The sequence below is a fragment of the Gorilla gorilla genome, chromosome 23, assembly GCF_029281585.2.
Source record: "Gorilla gorilla gorilla isolate KB3781 chromosome 23, NHGRI_mGorGor1-v2.1_pri, whole genome shotgun sequence".
In the NCBI taxonomy this organism is placed as follows: domain Eukaryota; kingdom Metazoa; phylum Chordata; class Mammalia; order Primates; family Hominidae; genus Gorilla; species Gorilla gorilla.
Window position 1 is genome coordinate 14,815,484 of NC_086018.1, and position 21,044 is coordinate 14,836,527.

Here is a 21,044-nt window from a genome sequence, read left to right on the forward strand (position 1 = left end):
AAATTGCAGACAGAAGCACTGTGAGAATCAACGTTGTGATATCTGCATTCAAGTCACAGAGCAGAACATTCCCTTTCATAGAGCAGGTATGAAACACTCTTTCTGCAATATCTGGAAGTGGACTTTTCGAGCGCATTCAGGCCTACGGTGAAAACTGAAATATCTTCCCATAAAAAAGAGACAGAAGGATTCTCAGAAACTTATTTAGGATGTGTGTCCTTAACTACCAGAGTTGATCCTTTCTATTGATACATCAGTTTGGAAACACTCTTTCTGTAGAATCTGCAAGTGGATATTTGAATAACAGTGAAGATTTCGTTGGAAATGGGAATATATTCATATAAAATCTAGACAGAAGCATTCTCAGAAACTTCTTTGTGATGTGTGTCCTCAACTAACAGAGTTCAAACTTTCCTTTCATACAGCAGTTTGGAAACACTCTTTTTGTAGAATCTGCATGTGGATATTTGGTTAAATGTAAAGATTTCATTGGAAACGGGAATATCTTCCCATAAAATCTAGACAGAAGCATTCTCAGAAACTTCTTTGTGATGTGTGTCCTCATCTAACAGAGTTCAACCTTTCTTTTGATACAGTAGTTTGGAACCACTTTTTTGTACAATCTGCAAGTGGATATTTGGATTAATGTGAAAATTTCGTTGGAAACGGGAATGTCTTCATATAAAATCTAGACAGAAGCATTCTCAGAAACTTCTTTGGGATGTGTGTCCTCAACTAACAGAGTTCAACCTTTCTTTTGATACAGTACTTTGGAAACACACTTTTTGTAGAATCTGCAAGTGGATATTTGGATAACGGCGAAGATTTCGTTGGAAACCGGAATATCTTCATATAAAATCTAGACAGAAGCATTCTCAGAAACTTCTTTGTGTTGTGTGTCCTCAACTAACAGAGTTCAACCTTTCCTTTGATACAGCAGTTTGGAAACACTCTTTTTGTAGAATCTGCAAGTGGATATTTGGATAACTGTTAAGTTTTAGTTGGAAACGGGAATATCTTCATATGAAATCTAGACAGAAGTATTCTCAGAAACTTCTTACTGATGAGTGTCCTCAACTAACAGAGTTGAACCTTTCTTTTGATACAGCAGTTTGGAAACACTCTTTTTGAAGGATCTGCAACTGGATATTTGGATAACTGTGAAGATTTCGTTGGAAATGGGAATATCTTCATATAAAATCTAGACACAAGCATTCTCAGAAACTTCTTTGTGATGTGCATCCTCAACTAACAGAGTTCAACCTTCTTTTCATAGGGCAGTTTGGAAACACTCTTTTTGTACAATCTGTAAGTGGATATTCGGATACCTCTAACGATTTCGTTGGAAACGGGAATATCTTCATCTAAAATCTAGACAGAAGCACTCTCAGAAACTACTTTGTCATATCTGCATTCAACTCACAGAGCTGAACATTGCCTTTCTCAGAGCAGGTTTGGAACACTCTTTCTGTATTATCTGCAAGTGGACATTTCGAGCGCTTTCAGGCCTATGGTGAAAAGGGAAATATCTTCCCATAGAAACGAGACAGAAGCATTCTCAGAAACTTATTTGGGATGTGTGTCCTCAACTGACGGATTTGAACCTTTCTTTTGATAGAGCAGTTTGGAGACACTCTTTTTGTAGAATATGTAAGGGGATATTTTGATAGATCTAATGACTTCGTTGGAAACGGGAATATCTTCATAGGAAATCTAGACAGAAGCGTTCTCAGAAACTTCTTAGTGATGAGTGTCCTCAACTAACACTGTTCAACCTTTCTTTTGATACAGCAGTTTGCAAACACTCTTTTTGTAGAATCTGCAAGTGGATATTTGAATAACTGTGAAGATTTCGCTGGAAATGGGAATATCTTCATATAAAATCTAGACAGAAGCATTCTCAGAAACTTTTTTGTGATGTGTATCCTCAACAAACAGAGTTCAACCTTTCCTTTGATACAGCAGTTTGGAAACACTCTTTTTGTAGAATCTGCAGGTGGATATTTGGATAGCTCTAATGATTTCGTTGGAGACGGGAATATCTTCATGTAAAATCTAGACAGAAGCACTCTCAGAAACTACTTTGTGATATCTGCATTCAACTCACAGAGCTCAACCTTCCCTCTCTTAGAGCAGGTTTGGAACCCTCTTTCTGTAGTATCTGCAAGTGGACATTTCGAGCGCTTTCAGGCCTATGGTGAAAAAGGAAATATCTTCCCATGAAAACGAGACAGAAGCATTCTCAGAACATTATTTGGGATGTGTCTCCTCAACTAACAGAGTAGAACCTTTCTTTTGATACAGCAGTTTAGAAACACTCTTTTTGTAGAACCTGCAAGTGGATATTTGGATAACTGTGAAGATTTCGTTGGAAACTGAAATATCTTCTTATAAAATCTAGACAGAAGCATTCTCAGAAACTTCTTTGTGATGTGTGTCCTCAACCAGCAGAGTTCAACCTTTCTTTTGATAGAGCAGTTTGGAAACACTCTTTTTGTAGAATCTGTAAGTGGATATTTGGATAGCTCTAACGATTTCGTTGGAAACGGGAATATCTTCATCTAAATTCTAGACAGAAGCACTGTCAGAAACTACTTTGTGATATCTGCATTCAAGTCACAGAGCTGAACATTCCCTTTCATGGAGCAGGTTTGAAACACTCTTTCTGTACTATCTGGAAGTGGACATTTTGAACGCATTCAGGCCTATGGTGAAAACTGAAATATCTTCCCGTAAAAATGAGACAGAAAGATTCTCAGAAACTTATTTAGGATGTGTGTCCTCAACTACCGGAGTTGATCCTTTCTATTGATACAGCAGTTTGGAAACACTCTTTTTGTAGAATCTGCAAGTGGATATTTGAATAACTGTGAAGATTTAGTTGGAAATGGGAATATCTTCATATAAAATCTAGACAGAAGCATTCTCAGAAACTTTTTTGTGATGTGTGTCCTGAACTAACAGAGTTCAACCTTTCCTTTGATACAGCAGTTTGGAAACAGTCTTTTTGTGGAATCTGCAAGTGGATATTTCGATAACTGTGAAGATTTCGTTGGAAACGGGAATATCTTCATCTAAAATCTAAACAGAAGTACTCTCAGAATCTATTTTGTGATATCTGCATTCAACTCACAGAGCTGAACATTCCCTTTCTTAGAGCAGGCTTGGAACACTCTTTCTGTAGTATCTGCAAGTGGACATTTCGAGCGCTTTCAGGCCTATGGTAAAAAGGGAAATATCTTCCCATAAAAACGAGACAGAAGCATTCTCAGAAACTTATTTGGGATGTGTGTCCTCAACTAACAGAGCTGAACCTTTCTTTTGATACAGCAGTTTGGAAACACTCTTTTTGTGGAATCTGCAAGTGGATATTTGGATGACTGTGAAGATTTCGATGGAAACGGGAATATCTTCATGTACAATCTAGACAGAAGCATTCTCACAAACGTCTTTGTGATGTGTGTCCTCAACTAACAGACTTAAACCTTTCTTTTGTTAGAGCAGTTTGGAAACACTCTTTTTGTAGAATCTGTATGTGGATATTTGGATAGCTCTAACGATTTCGTTGGAAACGGGAATATCTTCATCGAAATTCTAGACAGAAGCACTGTCAGAAACTACTTTGTGATATCTGCATTCAAGTCACAGAGCTGAACATTCCCTTTCATAGAGCAGGTTTGAAACACTCTTTCTGTACTATCTGGAAGTGGACATTTCGAGCGCATTCAGGCCTATGGTGAAAACTGAAATATCTTCCCATAAAAAAGAGACAGAATGATTCTCAGAAACTTATTTAGGATGTGTGTCCTCAACTACCAGAGTTGATCCTTTCTATTGATACAGTAGCAGTTTAGAAACACTCTTTTTGTAGAATCTGCAAGTGGATATTTGAATAACTGTGAAGATTTCTTTGGAAATGGGAATATCTTCATATAAAATCTAGACAGAAGCGTTCTCCGAAACTTTTTTGTAATGTGTGTCCTCAACAGAGTTCAAGCTTTCCTTTGATACAGCAGTTTGGAAACACTCTTTTTGTAGAGTCTGCAAGTGGATATTTGGATAGCTCTAGCGATTTCATTGGAAACGGGAATATCTTTATCTAAAATCTAGATAGAAGCACTCTCAGAAACTACTTTGTGATATCTGCATTGAACTCACAGAGCTGAACATTCCCTTTCTTAGAGCAGGTTTGGAACACTCTTTCTGTAGGATCTGCAAGTGGACATTTCAAGCGCTTTCAGGCCTATGGAGAAAAGGGAAATATGGCTAACACTGCAAGCCCACACCCATCATCACATTGTATGGGGCAGTTTCTTGACCCTGTGTGAGAGCAGAGAAGACACCTATAATGGCAAAAACAAGGCGCTCATGAAGGAATTTTAGTGTCAGGAAATGAGATGAGGTCAAGGGGATTTGTATATAGAAACTGCAGCTGAATTTGAAATAAAGTAAACCACCAAATGCTTAGTTTGTGCTTCATTCAATTGTAAAGAACTAGACATCGCTTGTGAGTAATTCAAACCGGAAAGTGTAGTGTAGGATGTCATATTGGTGTTGGACGATACATATATATATTTAAATTCTGTAGCACTGCCAAGTCTGAATTCAAATCAGTACCCTGGAATGGAGCTATCATTGAACTGTGAGACAGAAATAAATCAATATAGAGGCTGGGCACGGTGGCTCACACCTGTAATCTCTTGACCTCATTATCCACCCACCTTGGCCACCTAAAGTGCTGGGATTACAGGCGTGAGCCACCGCACCTGGTCTCTATCTCTTTATTTTTGGATTGTCATTTAAATTTAGTTTTTGTCTCTCGTGTATAGCATGTAATGCCTTTAATTTCAAAGTTATCTGAGAGTATTTCTCAATATGCAATATGAGAGTAATATGTTTGTGTTTATGATTTCTGGTATGTTTGGTTTTATTTATCATCTTTTTCTTTTTTAAAAATACTTTGATATTTTGTTTGTAAATTTGTCTATATTTTGCTATTAATTGATTTGTTTTTATCCCTTGCATTTTTTGTTGACATGCAAGTCAGAAGCCCATTTCTAGTCTTTCAATGTTTATATTTAAATGTTTAGAAAACATAATTATACCATTTTATCCATCAATATCGAGAATAAAACTGGACTTGTACCTGTGAAAGATAAGAAATGCAACCTGCCTTTACTTCTATCTTCTTCCACACCTTGAATCCTAGTGTAAGAATGCCTAAAAATTCAAATCAATGCTATTATTCATGATTTTATATTATTTATCTTTACTTTTAGAATCATTTATTTACATTTTCACCTACTTTTTTTTATTATTATACTGTAAGTTCTAGGGTACATGTGCACAATGTGCAGGTTTGTTACATATTCATGCATGTGCCATGTTGGTTTGCTGTACCCATTAATTCATCATTTACATTAGGTGTATCTCCTAATGCTATCCCTCCCCCATCCCCCCACCCTATGACAGGCCCTGGTGTGTGATGTTCCCCTTCCTGTGTCCAAGGGTTCTCATTGTTCAATTCCCACCTAAGAGTGAGAACATGCAGTGTTTGGTTTTCTGACCTTGCGATAGTTTGCTGAGAATGATGGTTTCCATCTTCATCCATGTCCGTACAAAGGACATGAACTCATCCTTTTTTATGGCTGCTTAGTATTCCATGGTGTATATGTGCCACATTTTCTTAATCCAGTCTATCATTGTTGGACATTTGGGTTGGTTCCAAGTCTTTGCTATTGTGAATAGTGCCGCAATAAACATATGTGTGCATGTGTCTTTATAGCAGCATGATTTATAATCCTTTGGGTATATAGCCAGTAATGGGATGGCTGGGTCAAATGGTATTTCTAGTTTTAGATCCTTGAGGAATCGCCACACTGTCTTCCACAATGGTTGAACTAGTTTACAGTCCCACCAACAGTGTAAAAGTGTTCAATTTCTCCACATCCTCTCCAGCACCTGTTGTTTCTTGACTTTTTAATGATCACCATTCTAACTGGTGTGAGATGGTATGTCATTGTGGTTTTGATTTGCATTTCTCTTATGGCCAGTGATGATGAGCATTTTTTCATGTGTCTGTTGGCTGCATAAATGTCTTCTTTTGAGAAGTGTCTGTTCATATCCTTTGCTCACTTTTTGATGGGGTTGTTTGTTTTTTTCTTGTAAATTTGTTGGAGTCCTTTGTAGATTCTGGATATTAGCCCTTTGTCAGATGAGTAGATTGCAAAAATTTTCTCCCATTCTGTAGGTTGCCTGTTCACTCTGATGGTAGTTTATTTTGCTGTGCAGAAGCTCTTTAGTTTAATTAGATCCTGTTTGTCAATTTTGGCTTTTGTTGCCATTGCTTTTGTTCACCTGCTACATTTTTATGCTACATTAACAATTATTATTTAGACTTACCTAATTTTGAGTTTATATTATTTACCATCTTTTCTCTGTAAGTCATCTTCCTTATTTCTATGTTCTTCATTTTGATTCATTGCTCAGCTGACTCAAGCACTTTGAGTAATAGTTTTTAGGAAAGGTACATGGAGGCTATGCTTCGTGTTGCTTCATGTTGGAGTGTCTGTCTGTTGCTCCCAAGTGTGAACAGTACTTTTTCGTATGGATTTACTGAGTCATAGTTACTTCCCTGCAAACTCTGCACATAACTGCTTGAAGCTGCATTTACATAGTACACCTTTTTTAACCAAAAAAGTCTCAATTGTGTATTTACTTGGTATAGTTTCAGGGGACACTGAAACAGATTAAGGGGCTAAAGCCACCCAAGCCACTTCTTCATGCCTTCATAATCTGTCAGACTTGGTTCTGTATGGTGATATTGTCAAGTGAGTTCAGATTTATGACATTTCCTTGATACCCAGAGATCCAGTAGACTGTGTGGGATCAGAGGTTCTTGTAGTAAGGGAATGGCAACTTGAGGAGAGAATTCACCTCTTTTGGCCAATTGATCCTCCATCTACATCAGCCTTAACTCCCCAAGCCTGGGTGGAGGTGGCGGGTCCAGGTGGAGAGGGGAAGATTAGAAGGATTGGGGATTTCCTTTATCTCAGGTTAACCTAACATCATTCATCAAAGGCCAATTTTGTTTTTTTTAACTTTTATTTTAGGTTTGGAGGTACACGTGGGGTTTGTTATGTAGGTAAACTTGTGTCAGCGAGGTTTTTTTTTTTAACATATTATTTCATCATCCAGGTATTAAACTCAGTACTCAAATAGTTATCTTTTCTGCTCCCCTCTCTCCTCCTACCCTCCCCACTTAAGTAGTCCCCAGTGTCTATTTCCTTCTTTGTGTTCATCAGTCCTTATGATTCAGCTACCACTGATAGGTGAGAACATTCAGTATTTGGTTTTCTGTTTCTGCACTAGTTTGCTAAGGATAAGAGCCTCCAGCTCCATCGATGTTCCCACAAAATACATGATCTCATTCTTTTTTATGGCTGCATAGTATTCCATGGTATATATGTACCACATTTTCTTTATCCAATCTGTCATTGATGGGTACCTAGGTTGATTCCATGTCTTTGCTATTGTAAATAGTGCTGCAGTGAACATTCATATGCATGTATCTTTATAGTAGAATGATTTATATTCCTCTGGGTATCTACTCAGTAATGGGATTGCTCAGTCAAATAGTTCTGCTTTTAGCTCTTCAAGGTATTGCCATACTGCTTTTTACAGTGGTTGAACTAATTTACATTCCCACCAACAATGTATAAGTGTTCCCTTTTCTCTGCAACCTTGCCCGCATCTGTTATTTTTTGACTTTTTAGTAATAGCCATTCTGACTGGTGTGAAATGGTATCTCATTGTGGTTTTGATTTGCATTTCTCTAATCTGTGATATTGAGCTTTTCTTCGTATGCTTGTTGGCCACATGTATGTCTTCTTTTGAGAAATGTCTGTTCACGTCAAAGGCCAATTGTCAGTGCCCCAGTTCTGCTCAGTATCTGCCCTCTTTCTTCTCCAGTCTTAGGCACAGGCTGTGAGCATTGTCTTAGAATTCATGGCTCTTGGGGTGGAATTTGAGCCCTGTGTTGGAGGCTTCAGTATGACAGAAACTTCCTGAAGTCTTCTTCTACTGAAGCCTCCTGTGTTGGAGGCTTCTCCTTCTGAAGAGCCTCCAACACAGGAGGCTTCAGTAGGACAAAAAAAAATTGTTCCTCATGAGCTACCTTGTCTCCAGCCATAAGGTAAAGTGAGGCATTATTGGAGGCTCCATCAAACAGGTTCTCCTTCCTTTGATTAATGGAAGGAGCCCAGTCTTTCGGGTGTTTCTCCTTTGAAGTATATCTTACTAAAATGTCTTACCTCTGAAGTTCATTTGCAACCTCATATGCGACTCTTGTTAATGTGTACCTGTTCACTAGGTGTCTAGTTTGAGGAGATGACAAGAGCATCATTTACTCCCTATGCTCATTCCTGAAACACCTTATTTTATTGCAGTGGAAACTGAGATCTGGCCAAAGTTTGATGATTTGCCCAGGCTGGCATTAAAATACAGTTCTCTTCTACCGCCCTTTTCTGTCTTCATGCTATACTCCTTGAGATGATGACCACAAGTTTAAGTTTAATATTGCCGTAAAGTTGGGGTTGGGGCTTTGCATGCAATGGAAATGTTACTAAACATCCAAAGTTTACTGTCTTCTGGATAGCATAGTAAACAAGTAAAATACTCATGGAGCAGGAAGAATAAAATTTTAGCTATTAGTAAAAAGCATTTTGTTATACAACTTCTGAATAATTTTCTTTTAAAATTATATTTATAAGGGCCTTTGTTTTTTGGTTAAATTTACAATATATGTTAGAAGAAATCTGATTAATTTTATTTTTACTTCTTTTTGTAGCAGCAAGATTGAGAAAATTGTGCATTCGATTATATCATCCTTTGCATTTGGGTATGTGAGACATAGAAAACACCATGTATTAAATATATCTGAGACTTGGCTGGGCACGGTGGCTCACGCCTGTAATCCCAGCACTCTGGGAGGCCGAGGCGGGCGGATCACATGAAGTCAGGAGTTCAAGACCAGCCTGGCTAACATGGTGAAACCCCATCTCTACTAAAAATACAAAAATTAGCCAAACATAATGGTGGGTGCCTGTAATCCCAGCTACTCAGGAGGCTGAGGCAGAAGAATTGCTTGAACCGAGGAGGCATAGGTTGCAGTGAGCTGAAACTGCACCATTGCACCGCAGCCTTGGTGGCACAGCAAGATTCCATGTAAAAAAAAAAGAAAAAATATATGAGTCTCATATGTATCTATACATACATATATACATGAGACTTAATACTTCAATGAGAAACACTGAAATAAAATAACAAAAAAGCATTTCCACTGTCCATCAGTTGCTAAGTAGCTGTGTGCCCCATCTAATGTAATCTAATTTATCATGGAATTTTGGTTTAAGCTGGACATTAAGAATTGCAAATAAATGGCTTTTGCCTAAGATTAATAGTAACATATTAATATTGTTTTTCTTCCATCTGCAAAAGTAACATTAATGAAAATCAAATGTTAAAATTCTATAATTATTAGTAAAGTGTTTTATTAGTACCTTATACATCTGGAATTACTCTAATTCTGGAAACAATTTACTTAGACTCTTCTCTACATAAGAGTAAGATTTCATACTATGATATAGATTTATGCAATATAATTGTTTCCTTTTGAATTAATAATATTTGAATTTGAGCTGCAAGTTTTTAAAAAAGTACTTCAAAGACTAATTCACCTTCATACATAAGGCAAATAGTCTAATCAATTTCTGGAGAATGTATTTAGAATATGTAACAGCAAGTGGCAGGAGGTACTTTAGAGTTCAAGACTCATGTGCCCATCACTCTGCTAGAAGCACCCATAAATATGAAATCATGTACTTGTTGAAAATGTCACTGATGAAAAATCTTGGTCTTTTAAGAGCTTATGTTACTCATGCTTTCATTTGGTTTTTATTAATAAATTCTTTAGAATTATCCAGATTAATGAGGGTTTATTTTTTATGAGAAATTGGTATAAACTTCTTATGAAATTCTCAAATTTTAAGAAGAGTTTGTAAACAGACACAGGTGATTTTAATTCAGTTTTACTTTTCTCTCTTGAGGTGTTGGTCTGATGTGTCTACTATAAAAGGCCATGGTAATATCTTGTGAAGTGGTTTGGTGAGAATTTTGTTTATTAAGAACTGCTTCTATTGGGTGAAAACAATGATTTTTCTGAGATTCTATGGCATTACGGTTTTTCCTGCCACTGGGCAGCTTAATACTAAATAATAACATTTTGGTACCTGAACAGTGGCTTAAATATAGTATAGCTATAGGGACAAATGCCCCTTTATCTTTGCATTTATTTATTTATTTGTTTTAGACTATTTAGAGTTTTCCTGGTCTTACTGGATGTCACTCTCGTCCTTGCCGACCTAATTTTCACTGACAGCAAACTTTATATTCCTTTGGAGTATCGTTCTATTTCTCTAGCTATTGCCTTATTTTTTCTCATGGATGTTCTTCTTCGAGTATTTGTAGAAGGGTAAGTTTGATTATTTTTATAATGCATTAAGCTATTTTGTACTTTTATAAGAAGCACTTTGGGAGGCTGAGGTGGGAGGATCCCAAGGTCAGGAGTTCGAGACAATCCTGGCCAACATGGTGAAACCCCGTCTATACTAAAAATACAAAAATTAGCTGGGCGTGGTGGTGGTTGCCTGTAATCCCAGCTGCTTGGGAGGCTGAGGCAGGAGAATCGTTTGAACCTGGGAGGCAGAAGTTGCATTGAGCCGAGATCATGCCATTGCACTCTAGCCTGGGTGACAGGGTGAGACTCCATCTCAAAAAAAAAAAAAAAAAAAAAAACATTTTAAAATAATTAACAGGAGCATTCACTACAAACTGACTTAAGAGTTAAGAGCCTTCGGGCCTTATGAGAACATTGGTGGTAGTCTGGCAGTACCCCCACCCCATGGCCTGTGTTTGAGGTGGCCATGGATTGATGCTCCTCTGCCTTTGGACAGGGGTGGAAAGAGTGGGAGGGACTGCATCTTGTGGTTTGAGTGACAGCTCAGCCATAGCACAATAAAACACGAGGTAGACTTTTACAGTTTTTGATCTAGGCCCTGATTCCCAGACAGCACCTTTGGATCCACCTGGAGGCTAGGAGAACTTGCCATTCTGAAGGGAAGGACACAGGCCTGGCTGTTTTTACCATGTGATGACTGTAGAGCCCCAGGGCCTTCAGCAAACTCCTGCAATAGCTAAGGAGTGGTTACAGCAGGTCTTGGGCAAGACCCCATGCTGTGCTGGCCTCAGGTCTGACCCAATGCAGTCACAGTAGTGGTGGCCACAGAGGTGCTTATGTCACTCAACACCAAGCTTTAGGTGCCTCAGAACAGAGAGAGAGACTCTGTTTGGGAGAAAGCAAGGGAAGAAAACAAGAGTCTCTTTTTGGTAATACAGAGAATTATCCTGGATCTTGTCCAAGACCATTAAGGCCACTATGAGTCTGCAAGAACCAGAGTTTAGGAGGCTTGGGATGCCCCCTAAAGCAGATAGAGATTAGATCACAGTATCCAAGTTCTTTCAAATATCTGGAAAGCCTTCCCAAGAACGATGGGTACAAACAAGCCCTGACAGTGAAAAGTACAATAAATACAGTGAAAACTACAATCAATACCTAACTCTTCAATGCCCAGACACCAAAGAACATCTGCTAGCATCAACACTATCCAGGAAAACATGACCTCACCAAATGAACTAAATAAGACACCAGGGGCCAATCCAGTAGAAACAGAGATATGTGACCTTTCAGACAAATCAAAATAGCTGTGTTGAGGAAACTCAAAGAAATTCAAGATACCACAGATAAAGAATTCATAATTCTATTAGATAAGTTTAACAAAGAGATTGAAATAATTTAAAAGAATCAAGCAGAAATTCTGGAGCCAAAAAATGTAATTGGCATGCCAAAGAATGCATTAGAGTCTTTTAATAGCAGAATTGATAAACCAGAAGAAAGAATTAATGAGCTTGAAGACAGGCTATTTCAAAATACATAGAGGAGACAAAGGAAAGAATAAAAAACAATGAGGCATGCCTACAGGATCTAGAAAATAGCCTCAAAAGGACAAATCTAAGTGGTATTGGCCTTAAAGAGGAGGTGGGGAGTGTAGAAAGTGTATTCAAAGGGATAGTAACAGAACGTCCCAAACCTACAGAAAGATATCAATATCCAAGTACAAGAAAGTTATAAAACACCAAGCAGATGTAACTCAAAGAAGACTACCTCAAGGAATTTAATAATCACAGTCCCAAAGATCAAGGATAAAGAAAGGATCTTAAAAGCTGCAAGAGAAAAGAAACCAATAATATACAATGGAGCTACAATATATCTGGCAGCAGACTCTTTAGTAGAAACGTTTCAGGCCAGGAGACAGTGGCATGACATATTGAAAGTGCTGAAGGAAAAAAACATTTACCCTAGAACAGTGTATCCAGTGAAAATATCCTTCAAAGTGAAGGGGAAATAAAGACTTTTCCACACAAAAGCTGAGGGACTTTGTCAACACCAGACCTGTCCTAGAAGAAATGCTAAAGGGAGTATTTCAATCAGAAAGATAAGGACATTAATGAGCAATAAGTAACAACCTGAAGGTATAAAACTCACTGGTAATAGTAGGTATACAGAAAAATGCAGAATGTTACAACAGTGTAACTATGATGTATAAACTACTCTTATTCTAAGTAGAGAGACTAAACTATGAGCCAATCAAAAATACTACAACTTTTCAAGACATAGATGGTATAATAAGATAGAAATAAAAAGTTAAAAAATAGGGAGACAAAGTTGTAGAGTTTTTATTAGTTTTCTTTTTACTTGTTTATGAACACTTACTATAAGATTAAAATAATGGATTATAAGATAGTATTTACAAGCCTCATGGTAACCTCAAAGCAAAAAACATAACAATGGATACATAAAAAATAAAAAACAAGAAACTAAATCATATCGCCAGAGAAAATTACCTTCACTAATGAAAGACAGGAAGGAAAGAAGGAAGAGAAGACCCCAAAACAACCAGAAAACAAATAACAAAATGGCAGGAGTAAGTCCTTACTTATCCCAACCTTATGTCCAAGGGTACCTGTTGTTTAGCTCTCATAGGTGAGAATATGTGGTATTTGGTTTTCTGGTCCTGCATTAATTTGCTTAGGATAATGGCCTCCAGCTCCATCTATGTTGCTGCAAAAGACCTGATTTCACTCATATTTATGGCTGTGTAGAATTCCATCGTGTATATGTACCACATTTTCTTTATCCAATCCACCACTGATGGGCACCTAGGTTGATTCCATATCTTTACTATTGTGAATAGCACAGCAATGAACATATCAGTGTGTGTGTCTTTTGGTAGAATGGTCTTTTTCCCATTGGGTATATATCCAATAGTGGGATTACTGGGTCGAATGGTAGCTCGTTTTAAGTTCTTTGAGAAATCTCCAGACTGCTTTCCACAGTGGCTGAACTAATTTACACTCCCACCAACAATGTATAAACGTTCCCTTTTCTCTGCAGCCTTGCCAGCATCTGTTGTTTTTGACTTTTTATTAATCGCCATTCTGACTAGTGTGAGAGGGTATCTCATTGTGGTTTTGATTTGCACTTCTCTGACAATTCGTGAAGTGAAGCATTTTTCCAGATGCTCATTGGTCACTTGTATGTCTGCTTTTGAGAAGTATGTGTCATGTTCTTTCCACATTTTTAATGGGGTTATTTGGTTTCTGCGTGTGGATTTGTGTAAGTTCCTTATAGTTTCTGGATATTAGACCTTTATTGGATGCATAGTTTGCAAATGTTTCCTCCTATTCTCTGGGTTATCTGTTTGCTCTGTTGATCATTTCTCTTGTTGTGCCAAAGCGCTTTAGCTTTATTAGGTCCCACTTGTCAATCTTTGTTGTTATTGCAGTTGCTTTTGGGGACTTAGTTAAAAATTCTTTCCCAAGGCCAATGTCAAGAAGGGTATTTCTGAGGTTTTCTTCTAGGATTTTTATCACTTGAGGTCTTACATTTAAATCTTTAATCTATCTCCAGTTAATTTTTGTTTATGATGAAAGGTATGGGTCGAGTATCATTATTCTGCATATTGCTAGCCAGTTACCCCAACACCATTTATTGAATAGGGAGTCCTTCCCCCATTGCTTGTTTTTGTCAGCCTTGCAATATCAGGTGGTTTTAAGTGTAAGGCTTTATTCTGGGTTTTCTATTCTGTTCCATTGGTCTATATGTCTGCTTTTGTACCAGTACCATGCTGTTTTGGATACTATAGCCTTATAGTTTGAAGCCTCTGGCTTTGCCCTTTTGCTTAGATTTGCTTAGGCTATTGAGGTCCCCTTTTGGTTTCATATGACTTCTAGAATACTTTTTTCTAACTCTGTGAAGAATGACATTGGTAGTTTGATAGAAATAGCACTGAATCTATCAATTGCTTTGGGCAGTATGGCCATTTGAATGATACTGATTCTTCCAATCCATGAGCATGGAATGTTTTTCCATTTAATTGTGTTATCTCTGATTTCTTTCCGCAGTGTTTTATAGTTCTTGTAGAGATCTTTCACATCCTTTGTTAGCTGTATTCCTAGTTATTTCATTTTCCTTGTCGCTACCATAAATGGGATTCTGTTCTTGATTTAACTCTCAGCCTGGACATTATTGGTGTATAGAAATGCTGTTGATTTTTATACATTGATTTTTTTATCCTGAAACTTTAAAATTATTTATCAGTTCTAGTAGCCTTTTGGCAGAGTCTTTGCTTTTCTGGATATAGAATCATATCATCAGTGAAGAGAGATAGTTTGACTTCTTCTTTTGCTATTTGGATGCCTATTCTTTCTTTCTCCTGCCTGAGTTCTCTAGGTAGGACTTCCAGTGCTATGTTGAATAGGAGTGATGAGAGTCGGCATCATTGTCTTGCTCCATTTCTCATGGGGATTGGTTCCAACTTGTACCCATTCAGTAGGTTGGTGGCTGTGAGCTTGTCATAGATGGCTCCTATTATTTTGAGGTATGTTCCCTTGATGCTGAGTCTGTTGAGGTTTTTAATATGAAGGGATGTTGGATTTTATCAAAAGTTGTTTCTGCATCTATTCAGATGATGATATGGTTTTTCTTTTAGTTCTGTTTATGTGGTGAATCACATTTAGTGATTTGCGTATGTTGAACCAGCCTTGCATCCCTGTACTGAAGCCTTGATTGTGGTGGATTAACTTACTGATGTGCTGCTGGATTCTGTTTCCTAGTATTTGGTTGAGAATTTTTGTGTCTATGTTAATCAGAGTAATTGGCCTGAAGTTTTCTTTTTGTGTGTTTCTCTGCCAGATTTTGGTATTAGGCTGATGCTGGCTTCATAGACTGAGTTAGCGAGGAGCCCCTCATCCTCAGTTCTTTGGAATAGTTTCAATAGAACTAGTACCGGTTCTTTGTACATCTGGTAGAATTCAGGTGTTGCTTCATCTGGTCCAGGGCTTTTCCTTGTTGGTAGATTTTAATGATTTGATTTTGGAACTCGGTATTTGTCTATTTAAGGTTTCAATCTCTTTCTAATTCAATCTTGGGAGATTGCATGTTTCCAGGAATTTCTCCATTTCCTCTAGATTATCTAATTTGTGTGCATAGAGTTGTTTATAGTATTCTCTGAGGATCTTTTGTATTTCTGTGGGATTGTTTGTAATGTCATCTTTGTCATTTATGATTGTACTTATTTGGCTCTTCTTTTTTTTCTTTGTTTAGCTATCAGGCTATCCATCTTGTTTATTTTTTGAAAAACTAATTATTGGTTTCATTGATCTTTTGTGTGGATTTTTGCATCTAGTCTAAATAAAACAGCACTTCAAAAAGCACTTCATTCAGTGCTTCTCTAATTTTAGTTATTTCTCTTCTGCCAGCTTTGGAGTTAGTTTATTCTTTTTTTCTAGTTCCCTTAAGTGCAAAGTAGGAAAGTTAATTTGAGATATTTCTAACTTCTTGATGAAGGCATTTCGTGCTATAAACTTTCCTTTTAACACTGCCTTAGCTGCATCCCAGAGATTCTGGTATGTTGTGTCCCTATTTTCTTCATTAATTGCAAAGAATTTTTTTATTTCTGCCTGAATTTAGATTTTCACCCAGGAGCTATTCAGGAGCAAATTGTGTAATTACCATGTATTTATGTAGTTTTGAGAGATCTTCTTGATACTGATTTCTATTTTTGTCTCACTGTGGTCAGAGTGTGTGCTTGGTATGATTCAAACTTTTTGTATTGAGGCTTGCTTTATGGCCTAGCGTGTGCTTGATCTTAGAATATGTTCTGTGTGCACATAAGGATGTATCTTCTGTGTTTGTTGGGCAAAGCGTTCTGTAGATGTCTATCAGGTCCAATTGGTCAACTGTCAAGTGCAAGTACAGAGTTTGTTAGTTTTCTGCCTCAATGATCTGTCTATTGCTGTCAGTGGGTTGTTGAAGTCTCCTGCTGTTATTGTGTGTCTAATCTTTTTGTAGGCCAAGAAAAACTTGTTTTATGAATTTGGGTGCTCCAGTGTTGGGTGTGTACATATTTAGGCTAGGTCTTCTGGTTGAATTGTGTCCTTTATCATTCCATAAGGAATGCTCTTCTTTGTCCTTAATTTTTATTGGTTAAAAATATGTTTTATTTGGCCAGGTGCAGTGGCTCATGCCTGTAATCCCAGCACTTTGGGAGGCCGAGGCGGGTGGATCACGAGGTCAGGAGTTCGAGGCCAGCCTGACCAACATGGTGAAACCCTGTCTGTACTAAAAATACAAAAATTAGCCAGGTGTGGTAGAGCACCCCTGTAATCCCACTTACTTACTTGGGAGGCTGAGGCAGGAGAATTGCTTGAACCCAGGAAGCAGAGGTTGCAGTGAGCCGAGACTGCACCACTGCACTCCAGACTGGCAAGAGAGTGAGACTCCATATTTAAAAAAAAAATCAACCACTTAGAATAGTAATACACGTTAAGCAGATCCTACATCTAGAATGGGTTAAGCAACCATTTGTAAGCATCTTCATGAGAAATGATCACCTCTGGGTTTTTCTGGTAATATTTGAAATAAACATGGAACCAAACTGTATTTCCCTCAGCATATAAATGTCCAAATTGCATGTGCAAGTAGAGGTTTATGTAAAAGCCCTGACAGAACTGTACTCAGTCTTTTGAATTAGGTGCATAAGGCTACTGACCACTCTCTGTTTTACCAAGGGAAAGGGCAGTGACTTCTCTATTTCAGTACAATTATGGGCAGAAATGACATGATGCAAAATAGAGGTTCTTCCATACAATTTAAGATGTAGGGTATAAGGGAAGATGAAAAAGCAAAATTCCCAAGAAATCAGAATAACTTCACAATGGTCTTGTACTACAAGAAACCCTGAGATGAACTGTAGTACTCAAACACCTGTGCTTGGCTCAGGCCCTCCAAGACACTTCAGTATGCTTCCAACTGGCTCGTCATCAATTTTTTGGTATATTCGTAGGCCAAAAAGAGTGCTCCATTGTCAAGGAATGCTCAAATCACAGTAGGTTTCAGTCCAGAATATAAGGCCATTATTCCTAGAAGACAAAAGGGCAAGCAAAGACTGCAACAGTCCCTCCTTTGAGGACACCCACGCAGCTGCATAGCACAGGTATATTTACACATGCAAATCCAGACAAGAGTGCTCAAAACCAACAAGTCATGGAAGGACGCATTCCCAGCTTTCCCTAAATAGACCAACAGAAACAAGGACAAGTATCAGGTCTCCTGGCAAAACTGACTGATGCTCAGGTAACATACCCCAATTCCATGCTTGGTTAACTCTTAGTACATGGATGGGGCAGCGTCGAGGCCTGAGACGGCCAGACAGATGCAGCTATGGAGACAGAGGTGGCCACAGCTTTGCAGCTTCACCTGGGCAGTGGCAAGAGCACCAACCTTGAGGTTGGAGACTGGTTTATAATATTAGTACTGCCCAGGGTGGTTACGAAGATTGAATTAGATAAGGGAGGTATAAGTACTTTGTAAAACTTCACGTTATACAAATTTAAGGGAGGATTACTATGAGTAATAGACAAGTTATCTGTGCTCTATTTGGGACACAAAGTTTCTGTGTTACTGTTCTCTTTCCTTTTACAATCAAAACAGAGCAGTTCACATCTCAGATTTTAAGATGTATACTAGATGCTGGAAAAACAGATGTTTATTCACCTTCATTTTTCACAACATTTATAAAGGTTCTGATAAATCCTGCCTGTTTTCCAGACATGGAAAGAACTTGAATTCTGGATTTGATACAATCCACTGGATACACCGCAAGCCAGAGGCAAATCCCGCCAACTCCCTCCACCACTTAACATCAAAGGGACAGGGCCTAGAGAAAAAAAAAATGGTATTTTATCTCAAGAACAGCTGATGTGACATTTCCAGAGGTCAATGTAGTAATGGCTGCAGGTAGGTGCAAATAGAAATGCTAATGCTGCGGAAGAGTTCTTTGTGGAAACTGTCAAAGCTCTTGTTCCCAGGCTCTAAGAACACAAGGTTTTGTTTGGTAGCCCAGGTCTACGTCTAGGTCTTGCCAAGTACAAGAAGCTCTAGTGAGGGTTGTATTTCGTTTGGTCACTGAGGTGTCGAGGGCTGGCCCACACGAACCAGCAGGCCTCCAGCTGAGTGGCAACCCCTTACGGTGGGGAGAAGACAGGCCAAACACAATCTATGTCTTTTTTTCTTTTTTCAACTTTCTCATTCTTAAGCATTTTAATAGCCCCGATTCTTCCTTTACCATGTTTTTATTAAACATAGCAGCTAAGTCTGGGAGCTTGTCTAATCCCAGAATAGATTCAAAATGCTGAGGGAGATGGTAAGAACAGGTAAATGCATTTGCATTCACAGCAGTGGGGTGTGATGGTGTTTGCTCCCTGCAGGTATGGTTTCTGCGGATTCTCTGCTCTTTGTGCTCTCCTCCCCACATTGGTGGCTCCATCTGGCACAGGGAAGCTTCTGGATGCCAGAAGGTAACATGTTGGCAGGGAGTTGATAGCACCCCACCCTCCAGGCTTGATAATTTCCTTAGGACAGGGGCTGAAGCAGTACATCCCAAACTTTCTTACTGGAATAAGGTTTGTTAATTTTTCTAGATCTGTTTTAGAAGAGAAGAAATTCAGAAGTGACTTTCCCAGTTGGGGAATCACCTATAAATAATCTTGAAATAAGCTTAAAAGTTGGTAATCTCAGTAGCGTTTTGAGAGTAGCGAAAACCATAGTTCTTTGTAGCTTATCATGTTTAGTTGGTTGGTACGACTGCATGCGATGTTTGCCTCACATAAGTGAATGAGTTTTTCTTCCCTGATTCCCTGTCTTCTCTCCCCATTTTGTCCTTTGCTAAGGAAACTGAACTGAACTGAAGTCTAGGTCTTCTGTAATAAGAGTGTCTCTCCTTCAACAGGGAACAACACTACAGTCGCCCGTGGTTTTGTTTCTGTTCAGTCTCCATCGTGACATGCCACACTCTCCTGGTTTGGGCCCTACTCATTTTTTTACTGCCTTCCTGCCTGCCCTTTTTGTGCAGGTAGGTCATCCCATTCATGCTCAGCCCTCCTCGCTGTCTACACTGTCTTCTTGGGCAATTGTATCCAGTCCCAAGCCTTTTAAAAAAACAAGCTATACCCATCCTGGTGGAATTCCTGCCTATAAAAGGGCACACCTTCAGACCTCCAGGCATGTCCAGCGAACACTGCTATGCATACGGAACCAAATTCAGTTGTGTGGGACCTGCAGCTGCAATTGGGTTTCCAACTCCCATTGCTGATGATCAAGTTAAAATACGAATGTGCTGGATTAAATGCTTTATTCAGCTTATCCACATCTAGGTTATCTAAATTACACACACACTTAAAACATTGTCACCTCTTCTCTTGGAATAATTATTTTAATGTAATTCAGATCTCATTTTATCCTAGCCCAGCAGTACCTGGGAGAGAATGACTCAATCATAGTAAAATCATATTAAATTATATTCCACTGATTCAGAATTGGAGATAATCTGGCAATTAAAATGACAAGTGTGTCATTCCTCTCCTGGAAGAAATGAACAGTAATGATGGGATCACAGAGATCATACATATAAGGGCCCAATACAAGTTCAAAACATGCCCACTGGCAACTGCCTTACATACCTGGCTCCCAACCATACTGTTACAATTTCTATCTTTCAAACTCACTGCAAATTACAAATGTGGTACCCAAATACCTGTATGCACATAAATAGGAAAAAGTAAACTTTTTTTTTTTTTTAGGTGGATTCTCGCTCTGTCACCCAGGCTGGAGCGTAATGGCACAATCTTCGCTCACTTCAACCTCTGCCTTCTGGGTTCGAGCAATTCTCCTGCCTCAGCCTCCTGAGTAACTGGGATTACAGGCGTGTACCACCACATCTGGCTAATTTTTGTATTTTTAGTAGGGACGGGGTTTTACCATATTGGCCAGGCTGGTCTTGAGCTCCTGACCTCAAGTGATCCACCCGCCTCAGCCTCCCAAAGTGCTGAGATTACAGGCTTGAGCAGCCTTGCCCAGCCAAAAGTAAACGTTCTAATTCCATCACAATATGTTCTAGATCTTTGACAGACTGAAAGACATAGAATGTCAAAAGGTGAGACTCTCTCATGTGGCTAAACGCCTTCCTACTGCAGATACAGAACTGAGCCCAAGAGCATTCACGTGCTGGTGAGAGGTGGTGGCCAGGGGCAGGCAGATGGTTGCACCACTCTCAGGGTCAGCATCCTCCCCAGTGTGGCATGGGGGAGGGGAGGGGGCACAGGGCCTGGGAGGCTGTAGCCTAAAGGCATGCAGCGGGCAGGAGACTACTGGGCGGGCCCCTGCCAGCCTTCAGTTCCCTGAGCGTCTGGTGCCAGGACGCTCCTTGTGGGCTCTGCCCTGGGAGAAGTGCCCTTGCCCAGTGCTCCTTCTCGGTGTCTGTGACGCGCTGTCTCCTGTCCTCCTCATTAGCATACCTTGACCGACCTTT

General features: G+C 38.9%; 1 protein-coding gene across 1 annotated transcript; it reads left to right on the forward strand.

Annotated features, from left to right (window-relative positions):
- The first annotated feature begins 6,530 nt into the window (after nucleotides 1-6,530).
- LOC101134946 (uncharacterized) lies at nucleotides 6,531-20,620 on the forward strand. Its single transcript, XM_031006348.2, has 6 exons — nucleotides 6,531-6,604; nucleotides 8,849-8,899; nucleotides 10,370-10,531; nucleotides 18,946-19,035; nucleotides 19,467-19,589; nucleotides 20,317-20,620. The coding sequence occupies exons 1-6, from the start codon at nucleotides 6,531-6,533 to the stop codon at nucleotides 20,420-20,422; spliced, it is 606 nt and encodes a 201-aa protein (XP_030862208.2). The 3' UTR covers nucleotides 20,423-20,620.
- Nucleotides 20,621-21,044: the final 424 nt, after the last annotated feature.

Excerpts from the sequence above, each read along its gene's own strand:
- LOC101134946 (XM_031006348.2), top strand. The coding sequence starts at position 6,531 with ATGGAGGCTATGCTTCGTGTTGCTTCATGTTGGAGTGTCTGTCTGTTG. Across the intron at positions 10,532-18,945 it reads CTTCGAGTATTTGTAGAAGG|GTATGGTTTCTGCGGATTCT; the intron begins GTAAGTTTGATT and ends TGCTCCCTGCAG. Across the intron at positions 19,036-19,466 it reads AAGCTTCTGGATGCCAGAAG|GGAACAACACTACAGTCGCC; the intron begins GTAACATGTTGG and ends CTCCTTCAACAG.